At 49.6% G+C, this 18,770-nt stretch overlaps 1 protein-coding gene across 1 annotated transcript in view; it reads right to left on the minus strand.

Moving 5' to 3' along the window:
* The window catches only part of LOC138267203 (extracellular calcium-sensing receptor-like), a 59,053-nt gene extending 44,496 nt beyond the window's left edge, over positions 1–14,557 (minus strand). Inside the window, exons 1-2 of the mRNA XM_069216056.1 lie at positions 14,408–14,557; positions 7,333–7,602 (exon numbers count right to left, since the gene is read on the minus strand). Of these exons, the coding sequence (XP_069072157.1) occupies positions 7,333–7,602; positions 14,408–14,557 (420 nt within the window). The remainder of the gene's footprint in view (positions 1–7,332; positions 7,603–14,407) is intronic.
* Positions 14,558–18,770: the final 4,213 nt, after the last annotated feature.

The following is an 18,770-nucleotide window of genomic DNA, read 5'->3' on the forward strand; positions in this document are numbered from 1 at the left end:
TGCGAGATATCCTGCCCCAATTCAAATCCATTTTTGTCTTCGTGTACTAGGGTGGGGACTATTTTTGTGAAATGACCTGTTAGAACTTTGCCTAATATTTCGTAGTCTGCCCCAAGAATGGCTATTGGCCGATAGGAACTCAGGAAAGTTGAGTCTCGATCAGGCTTGAGAATAGAGGTGAGGAGCGATTCTCAGAGTGTTCTGGGCAGGGTGCCCCACTGTAATGCTTCATTTTAGACCTTGGGGCTAGTATAGTCACAAATGTGGAGTAAAACTCCAGCAGCAGACTAAGCCTGGGGATTTATTTCTGACCACGTCTTTGATTGCTTGATGGCCCTCTTGTTCTGTAATTGCAGCATCCAGGACCCTCCTGGTAGCTGCAGGGATACATGGGATGGTAATATGTGACAGGCAGTCAGTGACGGCCAAGGAAGAGGCAGCAGTTGGGGCCTCATATATTCGTGCATAGTAATGTGTGAATTCTTGCAGGATCAAGTCCTGATCTCGAAGTATCTCTCCTGACTGAGAGCGTATTTCTGTAATGTGGGTGGTGCTTGTATCTTTCTGTGCTAGCCAGGCAAGCAGTCATCTGGCCCTGTCCCACTTCTGATGTACCCTCATTGCATGAACTGTAAAGTTGAAGCTCTATAGGTGCTCCAATTGTGTGGTGAGCACTTCACGCGCCCAAATTCGCTACACAGTGATGTCTGTTTGAGGGTCAGGGTACCTTTCCAGCTCAGCCAGGTGCGCCTCCTCCCCGCCCAACTAGTTTTCTGCTGACATCCGTGACTTCTTTGATGCATACACACCGTGTGACAACCTTAAAGGAGTCCAATTTTATAGCACGGCTCTCCACAGTGCTGTGATTCTCTGTGAAATAGTGTTTTATGTGGGTGTCCAGCACATATCTAAGTGAAGAGTCTTTTAACAAGTCGCTCCTAAGGTGCAAGAGGGGGACATGGGACGCAGGGCAACAAGTGCAGGTCTATCACATGGGCAGAATGCTCTGCTATGAATCTGCCTAGGTAGTCGGAATACGTTGCCAAGCGAAGTATACTATGAGAGCTCAGAAGGCGGCGAACCGGAAATAAAGGTAGTGGGGTATGGAATAGAAGGAGTGAAGTTTATGAGCTGGATGCGCCAGATATCTCTGAGGTACCACTGCTCAGGTCAGGCTGAGTGGTGTGCTGCCTGATGACAGGGTAGTTTGTGGGACAGAAGTGGATGAGACCTTCCCATGAAGATGTCCAGGACATTGCTGAAGTCGCCCCCAAGAGCCATGGTAGATGTGCCTTTATGGACAAGGTGCATGGACAGGGGGTCCCAGAGGAGGTGCTGATCTGTGTTGGGGGCATATATACTGCCTATTAAGTGTGGTTTTCCATTTAGTTGGCCCTCTACCAATACAAAGCGACTTTCAGTATCAATTGTGACCCCTGTTTCCTGAAATGGGAGGGCTGGCCGAACCTAGATCAGGGCCCTGCGTGCAAATGCAGAATAGGGGGTAGCATGTAGAATTCCGCACCAGCGGCAGCGGAGTCTTGGTTCCTCCTCCGCAGTGATATGTGTCTCTTGTAGTAATGCTATGTTGGCGCTCAGGAGCCAGATATAGGAGTAGACTGTGTAGCACTTCCACTCTTTGTGCATGCCCCTTACGCTCAGGGGGAGTAAAATGGGGAGCCTACCTGTGTGCCCCCCACGCTCATTTCTGACTGCTTGTGCATGGTTGTGTGCTCCCACCTTGCGAATGACTCAGTAGGCTTCCATCTGGATGGGGAAAGGTGACTTATCTTAAGAGAGAAGGGTAGTAAGGGGATGTCAAATGGGGGAAGCCCTCGCACCGGGCAAGGCACTCAAACCATAAATGCATGATGTCAACTATTGGAGTAGGGGGTGAAGTGGCCAGTGCTGCCGGTGTGGCCTGCGTGTGGCCATATATACTTCTATGTGTGGCATCTTCCATAGCGTGGGGACAGCTGGGATATTGGGTAATTCTGCTGGCTCTGCACTGCGTCCTCAGGTCAAGCAGTTCAGTCATGTATCCTATAATAGAGCACTCTGTCTGGCACCAAGCAACAGTGGGGGGAGGGGGGCATCCGTGTAATATGTGCTATGCCTGTAGCAGTCCTAATAAATATTAAATACCTTCCCCTTAGTCTCCCTTAGTTTCCATTGTGTGGGTCTGCCCGTGCCGTCCCCGGGGGAAGGGCTGCCGAACAGAGGCGTGGGGCCCCGGTAACTTAGATCAGGCCATCCGCCGTCTGCGGTGTGACAACAGGTACTATGGGTGAGTCTCGGTGTGATGGTTGAGTCCATGTACTCCTCATCTGTCAAAAAGAGATGATGACCCACGTCATCTTCAGTCAAGAGGGTTGCAGCCCCCAGGGTGGCCGTAGCAGTCATCGCCACCTTTCTTTCCTTAATGATCTGTTCCAAATCTGGGGAAGCAGCCAGGACTTACCGGGAGGCCGCCCTCTTATGCGGCCATGCCACATGACTCCCCTCCAACAGCGAGATCTAGGGGGCGCCTCAGTACCACATACCGAGGTGTCATCATCTCAATGGTCCAACCATTGCATCACCTCTGATGGGTCCATAAAGAGGTGCGTCTTGTTGCCTGCAGTGGTCCATAGACAGGCCGGGAGGAGCAGGGAGTAGTGTAGTCCCAATTGCCGGAGGCGGCGTATGACTGCCAGGAATGTGGAGCGCCACTGCTGAACCTGTTTGGTGTAGTCCGGGAACAGCATCAGCATTTTGCCTTCAAGCTGCAGTGGCGCATCCTTCCAAGCTGGCATCTCTGTCCCGGTAGTGTAGTAGTTTTAAAAGTAAGGGTTGTGGCAGTGACCCGGGGGGGTGACCGGCGAGCTAGGACTTCAAGTGTCTTTTCTAGTGTGCAGAATAGTGTGAGGTTTGAGTCCGGTGTAAGGGAGCAGAACCAGGTTTCTAGGAAGGTCAGGAGGTCCGGCCCTTCCGCTCCTTCATTCATCCCAATTATTCTGATGTTGCTCCTACAGGAGCGGCCTTCTGCGTCATCTGCTCACATCTCCAGATACTAAACACGACCGCGAAGGTCCTGCAGCTATGCCTGGTGCTCCATTACTTGTGGTTGCAATTCGGTAAGTGTCTTTTCCCCATCAGAGACTTTGTCTGCCAGCTTTCGGTGGTTGTCTCGTAGGAAGCCAAGTTCCATGGCCAGTGTTCCCAGCTGGGTCTCTATAGATCACTTGACTTACACAATGGCAGCGAGCACTTGATCCAAGTTATCCAACATCATAGGGGCATCTGCATTTCTTTCGGCTAGGGATGCCGCACCCGCAGGTTTAGGGGGTGGGATGACGAGGTCTGTGGGGCCGGTTGAGGGGGACGCTGTCTGCCCATTTCTGTTCCGAGTCCTGGCTACGTCCTTCTCTCGCCTCCCCCAAGGCCAGGGATATGCCACTCCCAGCATTGCTGGCTTCCACCCAGATCGATGCGACCCCCGGGAGGCCAGTCTCGTGAGTATTAAGCTCCAGGGGCATAAGTGCCTCAAAACTGCAGCCGTCAAAGAGGTATTGTGGCTGTATTTTGGATTGCTCAGGAACTTTCTAATACGATTCAGTCCAGCACTGCCTCCCTCTCCCACTTCCACGGGGGGACGCTATCAAGGAGGAGTGGCTAGATGTTGAGAGAGATCCAATGGGGCCCCAATGGGGTACCTGGTTAACTGACAGCTGGTAGGGGCCCCCTTCCCAGCCATCTCCAGGGCCCGGCCTACTGTGCTGTCTCTCTAGGGGCCCACTCGACACTTACCAGGCTGGTTTCTGTTGGTCTCAGGTCCAATATGCTGCTCCAGCCATGTGCATCAGGTCACTGGCACCCCCAATCTCCATCTGGCGTTGCCTAGTCTTAGGCCATGTGTTGATTTTCCCTAGCTGGGCCTGGCCTCACACTTTGATTAGGCTGTCAGTCTCTGGGAACCCCGTCTTTGGCCACACCGCTGCGCCACCCCCGGGCCCACGCTCTGAGCAGTCCCTCTCACCATATGATTCCATGGGTTGTGGATCACGGCTGGTTCTGAAGTAGTCCTGGGTGGGGAGTGGCCCATGGGCCTGCCTGGCCGCAACCTGTCGTCTCTTTGGTCAGCGTACCCCTGACGGCGACCAGGCCCAAGATGCCGCGGCTGTGGGCCGCTGCCACCACATGCATTACTCTGAGCCGTGCTCCTTGGCCGCCCAGTTTCTGGTGTCGGGCGGCCAGGCATTACCGCTCGCTGCTAGTGGTTTTGTGCTGCTGGCTCCAAAGGCAGTGGATCATGGCTGCTGATCTTCTCAGTATTGCATCCAGGTTTCACTAGCCAGGCGGACCGCCTCCTGCCATGGGGGCACACGCTGGAACGCCTCACCCACCAGGTAGCTCCATGGGTGTGCAGCCGCCCCTCTTCCAGCAACGGCCAGCCCCTCCAGCCTCCCGAGGGCCCGACGTGCGGCTAGTTGATGGATGCTGCCACCGTGCCCTGGATATCTCCTGGCAAGTTGGCGGCCCGGGGCAAAGCTGCACTAAGGTGCATCCACCATGTTGGCTTGCTTACTCATTACCACTATGCACATTCTCACATACCCTCCTATTGCATCCTGGCCAGAACCCTTGATATCATCCAACAGCATTGACAATTTCTACCCTTTCATAAAACTGTTTCATTCATTATCGAAGGTGCTAACAAAGGAGTTTTCCAAATCCTAAATATACTGAAGGTGCAAATACATAGAGAATCTATTCAACTCAATAATATCTGGCTGACTGGACTATAGCAGTAGTAGTAGTAACCTTCTCTAAAACTCCTTTACTCCAGTAGGAAGGGTCATAAATGTCCCTACCAGGACTCTGTATAGTTTACCCAAGCAAGCCCAATCATGCACCAAGAATCAGGCTTGATAAAAGTAAATGGTCTGCTACCATGCTACCTTGTTATATGGTTCCTACTAAGATAATAGGACCTTACATTTAGAACAGCAGAAGTTCAGAATGTGGGGAACTGAATCTTGCCACACCACTGGAAACTGTCAGCCCAGTTCCTTGCTAGCTCACAGTGCTTCAACTGAACCCTTAACCTGACCAGGGTGTAAAATTATTATGGCAACCGCAACATGACACCCTGACTCCTAAGGGAGGTTGTGAAGACATATCTCACACTTTTATTGTATTACCCATGCATGCCCCGACAAACCACAAGAGATATACAAGGCAAGTTTTCAATACATATATTGAAACAATCGTAATCTTGCATAGAGAGTATGAGCTGTGCTGATTAGGCAAATGAAACAAACCAAAGTTACCAGGATAATGAATGTGCAAAGAAAATGAACAGTTCAACCATGGTAAGTGAGTTCTAGAGGTTCCTTAGATTCTGGAGGTTCCTGCCTTACCCTAAGACTATACTGAGAGGATAGCAGGTGTACCCTTTTTCCAACGCGATCTATAGGATTGCCATTACCCTCATACCTGGAAATGGTGTCAGGAGTCAGCCTGTGGTATGGGCGGCAATCCTTTCAGGAAGCTGGTAGATTAGTGCCAGCATAGCTGCATGTCAAACACAGCATTCGTCCCAGGATGGCCGCGGCTGGAAAGCCCTTCTCCCCCTTCCGGGTCAGTGCATCATTTATGTAACAAATTCAAACTGTTAGGAGGAGAGTTCTGATGCAAAGCTTGTCTAGATGTTAGAAGCTGCCTCCTAAATGGGCAACGCAAGTCTTCGGATATAGTGTACTGTTTTCCTAGCCTTGGACGGAATGTACTGATCACATGTTGAGGGAAGGCTAACTGAAACAAGTCATTTGTACAATTTATTCCTACAATAATATATTGCAAGCAAAGTGAAAAGTGAAAAATATTATTGCTGAAAGTGATGCAGCTAAAACATGTAAAATCTAAAAAGAAGCTAAGAAACGGGGGCACCAACTTAGTGCAAAGGCCAGGAGTACAACCTCTCTGATCCTGAAAAAATATCCACTTGAAACATACAATTCACCAGCTTCAACCTCCAGGTTGCTTCTAATGCACTGTGAACTGATCTTACCAACATCTTGGCTGTTTAATTGGAGCACCCCACCGTCAGTTCTTGGCCACTCCCCCACAACAAATTTGAAAACAACATTGGAAGTTTCCTTTTTTCTATAAGAACTGCACGGAAAATAAATATTACAGTCCCTACTTTCGTGGAAATATGCACATTTCATGTATGTTTGTCCCAATACATAAGTATACATAGCTTTATTTAAAGTTATGCCTTTCCCAATCTCAAATACACAACTGGTGCAATCAACTTTGACAACCGTTACATTGTCTAAACTAGACACCTTTAAACTGTAGAACAGCCCCCAGTGGGGTGGTAATTTATCTTGAGGAGGGAGGATGGTCCAGGCTGTGACCAATTTGAACATTTTTTATGTTCCTGGGGAACAGAGGCTAAAACAATGCAAATAGTGAAAGAAAACAGAGTGGCATTGAGCAACTGTGCAGTGGGACATAGCATCAGTTGTCACTCATTTTGTGGCTGTAAGTAGGTGTCCTATTGTGTGAGGGCCCTAATAACCCTCAATGTCCCTTTCCCCGTAATCTGTTAATATATCACACTGTGGATACTTTTACACTCTTGGGGAAACCTAGCAACTTGGGATTGGCTACACAACCACTCAGCAAACCTGCCAGATAGCTCTGCTAAGGTTGACTGCTATTCAGACACACCCTTTGCAAAAGTAGAACCAGGTCTTGTTGTCGTGCTTTTTCCTATCTCGCTCTTAAAGCCTGGAATGACCTGCCCTTGCACAGCAGAGACGCCCCTTCAGTTTCTTGTGGAGTTCAAGAACTGAAAGACTGACTACTCACCCAGCCCCAGCCTGTCTTTGCGCATACAGCTCCTGTTTCAGAGCCAGGACACCCTACCTGGTGAGTTGAATACAATACAAATACACATAACATAAACAATAACCTAACACAAATAACATAATGTATTTGACTGATGCAGGCAAGTGTTCTAATTTCTTTCCTCTGGGCACTGATAAAATTACCATTGTTCATCATCTTGGAGCTGCCACACTTCCAAAACAGCGGGCACCACAGGCTTGAAATTAGCTGTTTCAATCTAGGCCTTTTTTTCTCTGCCAGAAGAAGCAGTGACACTTGCATATACCTAAGCCAGAACTAGGAATCAACTTCTCACAGAAATTTTTTGTGACTTTGGTCCTATGTGTTTACCTTTACCCACTCTCCAATATATCTCCTTACAGACAGTTCCATGGGTTCTTTTGACATGCAATATTGTTTTTTGTTGGTGAGCAGATTAAGGCATTTTCATACCTGTGGGAGCCGGTAAAGGGTCAAGACTCGTGACATAGCAATCGAACACGATGATCCTGCATCTCCAATTATGCCTGCAAGGACATTATCTATTAGACATCTATAGTTTGGTACAAGCTTCCCCAGACCCGTCAGCACCCAGAAGGTCCCTTCAAGGGCCCGCTGCCTCATCAAGCAAGAGTCGTACATGCGGAATCCCAGTGTGACGTTGGGCAAGATGTCCGGGTTCCTGTTGATCTCCTCAATGGCAAACACCATTGCCTGAAGCCACTGGTAATTAAGCAAACCAAGCCTGAAAAATTATAGGAAGCTAAATTTCTGAGGAAATACAAACTATTTCAGTATAAATCACTTAAATGCCAGAACACATATTGATACATAACTAAACCATAAAAATTAGCAACATATCTCAATTTCTGAGTAATGCAACACAAGGATTGGGATGGTGCAGATTTTCAAAGAGAAGTTGAGCCTTCAATGCAAATACTAAGGCTTCCAGACAGCAGTTAATTTTTACGAGATGGACCAACTATGTTTCTAACTAGTAGAGTACTTGTAGCTTTCAAAACGCCCACACAATACATCAAAAGTAAACAAAGAAACGACTATGGATACATTTACAATTTGTTTATAATGGGTAGCAAGGAATCAGATACAAGTTACACCACACCTAGCATGTTGATTTGACCCAATGAACACTAGTGTTGGTGTGCTTTGTCGTCCTCGGGATGTTCAACCTGTACCTTTACAGTGGAGGTTTGCTCATTTTGACATCCATAATCAGAGCAATCCAATGCTTTTGCTCCATCAATAACTGGTTTCCTAGGCTTTGCTCAGTGACATCTGTAAGTATAATAATGTACATGCAGATACACGGAGTGTGCTATGTTGTTCATTACCATTGCTGAGCGGTGGAAGGGACCATGATTCACGAGTGGCAAAGCTTCTTCCCTCTCCCTGACAGGTCCTTTTCATCTGTTTTAAAAATAAACCTCTCTTTTGAGTCCAGCTCAAGACCTGCAAGCTGCTTGTAAGATTGTCTTTAAAAGCCTAATGAATTAATGAACATTGAAATACTTGAAAAGTTTAACCTTGCAGAAAAGCAGAGTTTGGAGAAGATACCACACAACCAAAGGGTTCATTTGGGTTTGGTGGAACAGGAGGTAAACAGAGTCGGGGAAATGACTGATTAGTTTGTTGTTTTCAAGAAACAGAAACTATTAAATTAGTATATTAGTGGGTGTTTGAGTGGTTCTGTGGATGAGCTCATCAGTTATGTCATCAGTTATGTCATTTAAGATGTCATCAGTGTCACTGACAATGTCATGAGTGATGTAATATGTGAGGTCATAAGCAGTGTTATAGTTAGTATGCCCACACAATCTAAAAAGTTACTTCACAAAAAAAGATGTACTTTTAAATTGTAGCTCAGCGACCCTAAACGCCATATTTCTCTCTGCTCCCAAATGGAATCTGCGTTTTAATAACATTTAAAGGCAGCCCCCTTTTAACCTTTGAGAGAGATAACTGCATTTGGCAGTATTTCACTGTCAGGACATGTAAAATACATAACTACATGTTTAACATACACTGCACCCTGCCCATGGGGTTACCTAGGGCTTACCTTAGGAGTGCCTTACATGTAGTAAAAGGGAAGGTTGAGGCCTGGCAATTGGGTACACTTGCCAAGTCGAATTGGCAGTTTAAAACTGCACACACAGACAATGGAGTGGCAGGTCTGAGCCACGTTTACAGGGCTACTCGTGGGTGGCACAACCAGTGCTGCAGGCTCACTAGTAGCAATTGATTTACAGGCCCTGGGCACCTCTAGTGCACTGTAGTAGGGACATACTAGGAAATCAAATATGCCAATCATGGAAAGCCAATTACACATACATTTTACATAGGAGCACTTGCACTTTAGCACTGAATAGCAGTGGTAAAGTGCCCAGAGTAACAAAAACAGCAAAAACAGAGTCCAGCACACGTCAGCAACCTGGGAAACAGACGCAAAAAATTTGGGGAGACGACGCCAAGGATGCCAAGTCTAACAATAAGAACAGAATTTCCTAATGTAATAAAGTGTGTGTCTGTTAAAAGAATTTGATGAGTCACGGTGGAAAGAAGCTGAATGCCAGCCACTAATAAAATGTCGCTGGAGAAACGTTGTGAAGTACAGTTGCACGATACCGGTACCATAGAGCACACTGTGAATGGTCAAAAAAGGATTAGCTATAGAATTAAAACAATGTGAACATTATAAATGGACAAAAAAACAACACTATTATGTTCCACTGAATTTCCTTGAAAGGAAGTCGTCACTGAAAAAAAGATACCCTTGAGCGGGCTGTGCACACGCTACTGTGGCCAGCTAGATGCTGCCCTTATCGCAGCTGCTAACCTGTTGCCAGCAGGCTGTGGAGCGGGAGGCCTGATGATCTGAGCTAAACAGACACTTCGTTTGGCACTCCTTGTTGCGACTGCAAGGTGCTGCTGCTGAGCCCCGCCCACACTCACCAGCCCACAGCACGGCCCATGCTGATTTCTGCGTTATGCTGTCAGGAGGCAGGTCAGCTGCAAGTTTGCTGTGGTCTGTGGAGCAACGAGGTGGGCAGCCACAAGTGTCAGTGGACATCAGTGCCAAAGGGTCACAAAAAGTGCATCAGTTTAGTTTGCATCACAGACTGTCTGTACAGAAGCAGCTGCCCGTTCAGGGGTTGTATTGCACCCCTCGATCCCAGACAGTGCACATCAGTAGAAATGATCATGAATCACTCCCCCCCCTCTGACATGGCCCATGGCATAAAAAAATCCAAGCACGGGTTCCTGCGCTTGTGTTTTTTAAATTTAGTTTTGCAAGAATTCACAAATCTGCCACAATTTTTGCTTCAAAATAAAAAAAAGCTTTTTGGGCCAGGTGGGGATCGCTGGGGAGCCCCAGAACCAGGCCTATGGGGTCATGGTATTCCTACTCTCCCCCCTTTTCTTTATTTCTTTATTTGTTCTTGGGACTCGGCTGAGTGCGATTCCCAAAATGGCAGACAACACTTCCTGGATGAAGCCAATCAAATATCAACACAGGGATTGTTGGATCCGTGGAGGATCTGCGTCCCTGGATATCTATGTTTGTTTTTTCTTTAATAACGTCAAGACTGGGGCGTGGCATGGCCGACCAGCAAGATGGCCTCCACACTGTGAGGCTCTGCTGGGCGGGTGAATAAATCCTCCCGATTCTCCTTTTGAGCAGCCTGCCGACCCCTGGGCCGCACTGCTAAAGGCACAAGGAAGCTTTAGGAGGCTGCGGGTGGCGCCTGTATCTCCTGGCTGGCGACAGGTGAGCAGGTCTGCCTGGTGCCTCCGGGCGGGCCTTGCTGAAGTTGCGTGGCGCGGGCCTCGGTTGTGACGACGGGCTGGCCCGCTGACAGCGCGCTTGCTCCGGTGGCGCTGGGGGGCGACCCCTTAATTTTTAACTATTCTGGGCCACATTTTTCTCCCATTGCTGGGGGCTGTGTCATTGGGCGTCCCTCTTTCCCCTTCTTGTGGGTGGGCGTGCTTTTGGTGGCCGGATTCCTGCCCCCTGGGGGGCCCGTTCGGCGGCCGGGCGACAGGCACCTGCGGGGGTGGGGGCCCGGCTGTAGTTGGCGCATCCTTGTGGGTGACACGGGGGAGCGACCCCTTGACATCTTGAGCCTCAGAGTGTCCCCTTAGCAGGGGGGGGTGGCTTTGGTGGGTCCCCCCCTCCCCTCTCCAGCTTGTCCACGCATTAGGTGCCCCTCCTTTATTCTTTTTTTCCCTGGCGGGACCCATCTGTGGGTGGTTGCGGGGCTGTAGGGCCACGGGAGGTGCGGTGGGCTGACCTTGCCGGCTTGCGGCCTCTGGGCCGGTGCGCTAGGCTGGTGTATGCTGTGGCCTGGTGCCGGTGGGGGTTTGGATTGTCCGCTCCCTCCTCCCCACTCCTTGTTTTGCATGTGGAGAGTGGGTGCCTGCTTGATATGCCACGGCCTGGCGCCTGGACCTGAATTGGTCCTGGCTGTGACTGACTGACAGGCCTAATCGGCAGTGGGACTCGAACCGCGGACCCCTGTGGTGTTGCGGACGCTCGTCTGGGCTGCTGTTGAGATCATCTGTGCAGGAAAGTACCATCTTGCCTGGCATGTTACCCCCATATTTCACTGTATATATGTTGTTTTAGTTGTATGTGTCACTGGGACCCTGCCAGCCAGGGCCCCAGTGCTCATAAGTGTGCCCTGTATGTGTTACCCGTGTTATGACTAACTGTCTCACTGAGGCTCTGCTAATCAGAACCTCAGTGGTTATGCTCTCTCATTTCTTTCCAAATTGTCACTAACAGGCTAGTGACCAATTTTACCAATTTACATTGGCATACTGGAACACCCTTATAATTCCCTAGTATATGGTACTTAGGTACCCAGGGTATTGGGGTTCCAGGAGATCCCTATGGGCGGCAGCATTTCTTTTGCCACCCATAGGGAGCTCTGACAATTCTTACACAGGCCTGCCACTGCAGCCTGAGTGAAATAACGTCCACGTTATTTCACAGCCATTTTACACTGCACTTAAGTAACTTATAAGTCACCTATATGTCTAACCTTTAACTGGTAAAGGTTGGGTGCTAAGTTACTTAGTGTGTGGGCACCCTGGCACTAGCCAAGGTGCCCCCACATTGTTCAGGGCCAATTCCCCGGACTTTGTGAGTGCGGGGACACCATTACACGCGTGCACTATACATAGGTCACTACCTATGTATAGCTTCACAATGGTAACTCCGAATATGGCCATGTAACATGTCTAAGATCATGGAATTGCCGCACCAATGCCATCCTGGTATTGGGGAGACAATCCCATGATTCCCCGGGTCTCTAGCACAGGTACTGCCAAACTGCCTTTCCCGGGGTTTCACTGCAGCTGCTGCTGCTGCCAACCCCTCAGACAGGTTTCTGCCCTCCTGGGGTCCAGCCAGGCTTGGCCCAGGAAGGCAGAACAAAGGACTTCCTCAGAGAGAGGGTGTTACACCCTCTCCCTTTGGAATAAGGTGTCAGGGCTGGAGAGGAGTAGCCTCCCCCAGCCTCTGGAAATGCTTTGATGGGCACAGATGGTGCCCATCTCTGCATAAGCCAGTCTACACCGGTTCAGGGATCCCTCAGCCCTGCTCTGGCGCGAAACTGGACAAAGGAAAGGGGAGTGACCACTCCCCTGACCTGCACCTCCCCTGGGAGGTGCCCAGAGCTCCTCCAGTGTGCTCCAGACCTCTGCCATCTTGGAAACAGAGGTGCTGCTGGCACACTGGACTGCTCTGAGTGGCCAGGGCCAGCAGGTGACGTCAGAGACTCCTTCTGATAGGCTCCTTCGGGTGTTGCTAGCCTGTCCTCTCTCCTAGGTAGCCAAACCTCCTTTTCTGGCTATTTAGGGTCTCTGCTTTCGAATGCAAGAGCTCATCAGAGTTCCTCTGCATCTCTCTCTTCACCTTCTGCCAAGGAATCGACTGCTGACCGTGCTGGAAGCCTGCAACACTGCAACAAAGTAGCAAAGACGACTACTGTGACCTTGTAACGCTGATCCTGCCGCCTTCTCTACTGTTTTCCTGGTGGTGCATGCTGTGGGGGTAGTCTGCCTCCTCTCTGCACTAGAAGCTCCGAAGAAATCTCCTGTGGGTCGACTGAATCTTCCCCCTGCAACCGCAGGCACCAAAGAACTGCATCACCGGTCCTCTGGGTCTCCTCTCAGCACGACGAGCAAGGTTCTTTTGAACTCAGCAACTCTGTCCAAGTGACTCCCACAGTCCAGTGACTCTTCAGTCCAAGTTTGGTGGAGGTAAGTCCTTGCCTCCCCACGCTAGACTGCATTGCTGGGAACCGCATGTTTTGCAGCTACTCCGGCTCCTGTGCACTCACCGAGGATTTCGTTTGTGCACAGCCAAGCCTGTGTCCCCGGCACTCTAACCTGCATTGCACGACCTCCTGAGTTGTCCTCCGGCTTCGTGGGACCCTCTTGTGCAACTTCGGGTGAGCTCCGGTTCACTCCACTTTGTAGTGACTGTTCCGGCACTTCTGCGGGTGCTGCTTGCTTCTGAGTGGGCTCCTTCTCTTGCTGGGCGCCCCCTCTGTCTCCTCACGCAGTTGGCGACATCCTGGTCCCTCCTGGGCCACAGCAGCATCCAAAAACCCTTACCGTGACCTTTGCAGCTAGCAAGGCTTGTTGGCAGTCTTTCCGCACGGAAACACTTCTGCACGACTCTTCACGATGTGGGACATCCATCCTCCAAAGGGGAAGTTTCTAGCCCTTGTCGTTCTTGTAGAATCCACAGCTTCTACCATCCGGTGGCAGCTTATTTGCTCCCACAGCTGGCATTTCCTGCGCATCTGCCCACTCCCGACTTGATCGTGACTCTTGGACTTGGTCCCCTTGTTCCACAGGTACTCTTGTCAGGAAATCCATTGTTGTTGCATTGCTGGTGTTGTTGTTTCTGGCAGAATTCCCCTATCACGACTTCTGTGCTCTTTGGGGAACTTAGGTGCACTTTGCAACCACTTTTCAGGGTCTTGTGGTGGGTTATTTTTCTAACCCTCACTGTTTTCTTACAGTCCCAGCGACCCTCTACAAGGTCACATAGGTTTGGGGTCCATTCGTGGTTCGCATTCCACTTCTAGAGTATATGGTTTGTGTTGCCCCTCTCCCTATGTGCCCTCATTGCATTCTATTGTGACAATACATTGCTTGCATTGTTTTCTATTGCTATTACTGCATATTTTGGTATTGTGTACATATATCTTGTGTAGATTTGCTATCCTCATACTGAGGGTACTCACTGAGATACTTTGGCATATTGTCATAAAAATAAAGTACCTTTATTTTTAGTATATCTGTGTATTGTGTTTTTTTATGATATTGTGCATATGACACTAGTGGTACTGTAGGAGCTTCACTCGTCTCCTAGTTCAGCCTAAGCTGCTCTGCTAAGCTACCTTTTCTATCAGCCTAAGCTGCTAGACACCCCTCTACACTAATAAGGGATACCTGGGCCTGGTGCAAGGTGTAAGTACCCCTTGGTACTCACTACAAGCCAGTCCATCCTCCTACAATCTGCGACTGGACGGACACTGCGATCCTGGTTGCGGGCCTGGCTTGGGGGCTTTGGCAATTCGACCCATAGTTCAGGCTTGGTCTGACCAGGATCGGTGACTTGGACCCCATACCCTTGTGGCATTACTGCCCTGTGTGGCTTTTCCTGGAGGATGCCCGGTGCTGAAGAGGAGTGACGCACTTGTGATCGCGGTCCTAGTGGCCTGTGCAGAGGATGGGGAAGGCCGATCATAAGGGGAGAAAAAGAGTGGTGCGGCCGGCTCTTCGGCAGATGACTCGTTCCCTGAGGAGGGGGCTTAAGCTTCTTCCGTTAAGGCTATGTTCTTGGACCTCAAGCATAGCCTGGCTGGCATTGATGCTAATATTGACCATTTGACTGAGCAGATGGATCGTTTTAAGGAACGGGTGGATGGTCATAAGGTCGGATTTGAGCAGTTGGAATCTCATACTTCGGACTTAGAAGATGGACGCGGTGGAGACGGGGAGCAATTGTTACGCATGGAACGCGTGCTGGAGGTCATCCGCGACAAGAACAAGGATTTGGAAGCCCGGTCGCGGTGCAATAATATACGTATCATAGGCCTCCCTGAGTCACCGGCTATGGGCCGTATGGAGGACTATGTTGAGACGATGCTGTCTGCGCTATTTCCCGATGAGCTCTCCAAAGTCTTGGTGGTGGAGAGCGCCCATAGGTCTTTGGGTCCGCATCCGCCACCGGGAACTCTGCCGCGTCCTATAGTGGTTTGCTTGCTGAACTACCGGGACAGAGATACTGTGCTCAGACTGGCCAGAAAGCGTAGACCGGTGATTTACAATAACATTGAACTTAATTTTTTTCCTGACTACACCCCTGGGGTCCAGGCTGCCCGTCGGGCCTTCCTGCCGGTCAAGCGCACTCTTAGCCAGACACACGCCAAATACTCCCTCATCTATCCAGCCAAATTACATGTGCAGCATAGAGGAAAGCTGCATTTCTTTACTGACCTGAAACTGGCCGCCAAGTTCGCAAAATCGGTTCCCAAAAAGGTGCTGTTAGCGGGTTTGAGAGATTCTGGCGGAGAGAGAGGAGCCCTGAGTGACAATGACTAAATGGTCTTTGCTGAGCTGGGGGGCTGTTGGCCCCACCACTGCCTTATTGCTATTCTGTTGGTCAATGTTTCTAATATATAACATGGCTGCTCTGTTGTACTTGTTGTATTGATAGTTCCCCTGCCACCTGTCCTGTTTGGGATGGTGTCTTGGATGGCCTGTTTCACGCCCCTGTAGATGAGTCCTATGACACTGTTTAATAATGTTAGTTGGGTTGTGTATTTGGGGGTTGGGTGGGACTGCTGCACAGACCCATTTGTGGGGTCATCGTGGGTGGGGGGTTAGGGTTGTTCTGGGATTGGATTCTTCACTATGTCTTCCTTTCTTTGTCTTGCTTCCCTTTCTGCATGCTGTTGCCATTGTGAATATGTGGTGTGGAGGATTGGGTGGCTGGGTGACAACTCAGTATGACTGGGTTTAGTGGGACGCTTGTACACTGCCTTACTTGGAATGTACATGGGCTAAATGATAGGCGCAAGATGAGACTGTTGTCTGCCTATGTACAGTAGATCAATAAGAAAAGGGATGGGGAGGAATGATGGTCCAGTGTATGACCTCCCTAATATAATGTACTTGGCAATAAAATACACTGTTCCAAAGAGAAAGTAGGAGAAGGAAGTCCTAATTCTAGGAGCAAGAATCCTCACACACCCAACTGAGTGTCATGCTTCATCCTCGGAAGTGCTCCTCGTCAGACTGGTGCTGCAATGTCTGACGGGCACCCCCCGTAGGGGGGCTCTTTGCTGGAGATCTTAACTTGATGATGCCAAGGCCCCACAAGTGAGCTTGGGAAGAGGAGAAAAAGAAAGAGAGTAGTAGTGAGGGTATTTAAAATTGGCTCTGGACCCAGGACCAAGGGATAACACTTTTATTTAACCATAAAGGGTAGAGGCCAAGACTAAAATTAATGTGGAGAGTGAAGTGAGTATAATGGTCAATACACTCTCAACCACATATAATGAAGAAACAAGAGAGGTGGGACAAGTGGAACTACCAGGCTGTCCCTAACAACAGGGTCAACATGTTTCGCGTCTCTAATGGTCCAAAAGGATCCAGCGATGCTTCTTCAGGACCATGTAGAAATGTACTTCTCCTTCTATACAACTGCAAAAAAACTCCTATATATTAAGACTGTCAGTTGACAAGTCACTTACAATGTTTGTGTGTGGTTAGAACGTCCTATTCCTAACTGTCGGCTCTCCCATTGGAGAAACGTGCTTCATGGGACAGCTGCTGCCCAATGGCCGGGCGTAAACTATTTGCAAAGCTCTGAGCTTTGTCCCATGAAGCACGTTTCTCCAATGGGAGGGGCTCGGGTGGGGCTGAGCTCCAGATTTATACAATTGATTTGGCTGCTGTATTCGAGGCCTTCTGCCCGGCTGAGAGTGAATGGTACCCTTTCTGACCCTTTTTTGATAGCTAGAGGCACTCGTCAGGGCTGTCCATTATCCCTGCTGCTTTTAGCAATTGCAATGGAGCCACTGGCTGCTCGATTGCGGCAGCATCACAATGACAGAGCTTTGACATTCAGGCAGAGGCCAATATTAATTTCTATGTATGCGGATGATGTTGCTCTGTATGTCCGTGACCCACAGCGACATCTTGATGTTCTGCTAGATGAAATAGTGTGTTTTGGGTGGCTCTCTGGGATAACCATAAACTGGTCTAAGTTGATGGTGGTACCTCTCTGCGGTTACGGCACAGGTTCCCTCTATATACTCAATTGACTGGGCTGACGGCCCAGTGCGGTACTTAGGCGTCTGGTTGAGCCGTGATGTCACCACGCTCTGGTCAGAGAATTACGGCAGGGCTCTTGCATGGTTAGAAGAAAAAGTGGAGACCTTGCGTTCGCTGCCGCTTTCGCTGACCGGCCGTATTGCCATTGCGAAGATGGTAATTCTGCCAAAGTTTCTATATCTGTTTGTAAACTTATCGCTTGTTCTCACTGTGAGTTTTTTTAAAAGGCTCAGATGTGCTCTAGTGAAGTTAGTTTGGGCCGGTAGACAGCCCAGAATTTCATGGGAGAGATTGACGCTTCCGTTTGAGATGGGTGGGCTGGCGGCCCCGGATTTAGAGCTTATTACTGGGCGCAGGCACATTTCGCACATTTTTGTCTGTTCCCTGGAAGGTATTTGCCACATATGGCACCTGAAGCGGACGCTCTATGGCCTGATAGACTGTCGCGTATGATGTGGCCTGTACGGCGAGGGCCTGGACCGCGCTGCTGAGACGTGTTAAAGTGAGTGAGCCGTTTGCACCTATGATCTCAGTTTTGGATGTTGCGGACGTGCAGCTGTCATGGGATGCATGTGTGCAGGAGTTCCTGCGCAAGTCGGCCTGGCTACCTTGGGCTCCTGGTTTTCTGATGGACTGGTCATCTCAGCTGAGGTGGCTTTAAGTGGTGGGCTTGATACTGCGATTAACTGGCTATTTGTGCTCAGCATTGGGGCTATGCTGCGCTTGCGCTACCCCTGCTTCCCCGCGAGGCCATCGGTGTGTCGTTCACTGGAGCTCCTATACCAGACACCGTCCCCGCGTAGACTTATTACCAAGCTTTATGCCTGTGTGCAGAGCGAGTCACCTGGAACTGAGATAGGGGCGAGAGTGCGCTGGGAGGCGGACATTGGTGAGGCTATTTCAGATGAGGTGTGGCGCAGATGCTGCCCGCATATGAGAGAGTTGTCCCCTAATTATCGATTACGCCTCCTTCGTTTTAAGTTTTTACACCGGCTGTATCATACTCCCAGTAGCTTGAGACACATGGGGCTGCGTGTAGACGCTTGTTGTGAAAGATGTGGGGCGCCTGATGCGGACTTTCTCCACCTTGCATGGCGTTGTGCCGGAGTGAGCGCATATTGGATGGAGGTGCTGCACATTATTGAGAAGATGACTGATATTGAGCTGCCACGTACTCCTAAGCTTTCCCTGTTAGGCTACGTTGAGGGGGTCCGACTGTTCACAGAAGACTGGTAGGGCTGCTGTTGTTGTTGGCTAAGCGCAGGGTTGCGATGAGCTGGGGACGTTGTGGAGTGCCTCGGAGCCATGAGTGGCCGCGGGATGCTTCATACTGTCAGGAGCAGTTGATGATATACTGGGAGCTCATGCCAGAGGGCTCGTGTCCCAAAGATATATGGGGTCCACTGCGTGCTTATTTGTTAAATCAAACTTTTGGCAGCGACTAGATGCTTGCCATTTCCTATAGCTTGTACTAGAGGGTTCTCCATTCCTCTACGCTACCCTACAAGGTC

The sequence above is a fragment of the Pleurodeles waltl genome, chromosome 12 (genome assembly GCF_031143425.1).
Source record: "Pleurodeles waltl isolate 20211129_DDA chromosome 12, aPleWal1.hap1.20221129, whole genome shotgun sequence".
Taxonomy (NCBI): domain Eukaryota; kingdom Metazoa; phylum Chordata; class Amphibia; order Caudata; family Salamandridae; genus Pleurodeles; species Pleurodeles waltl.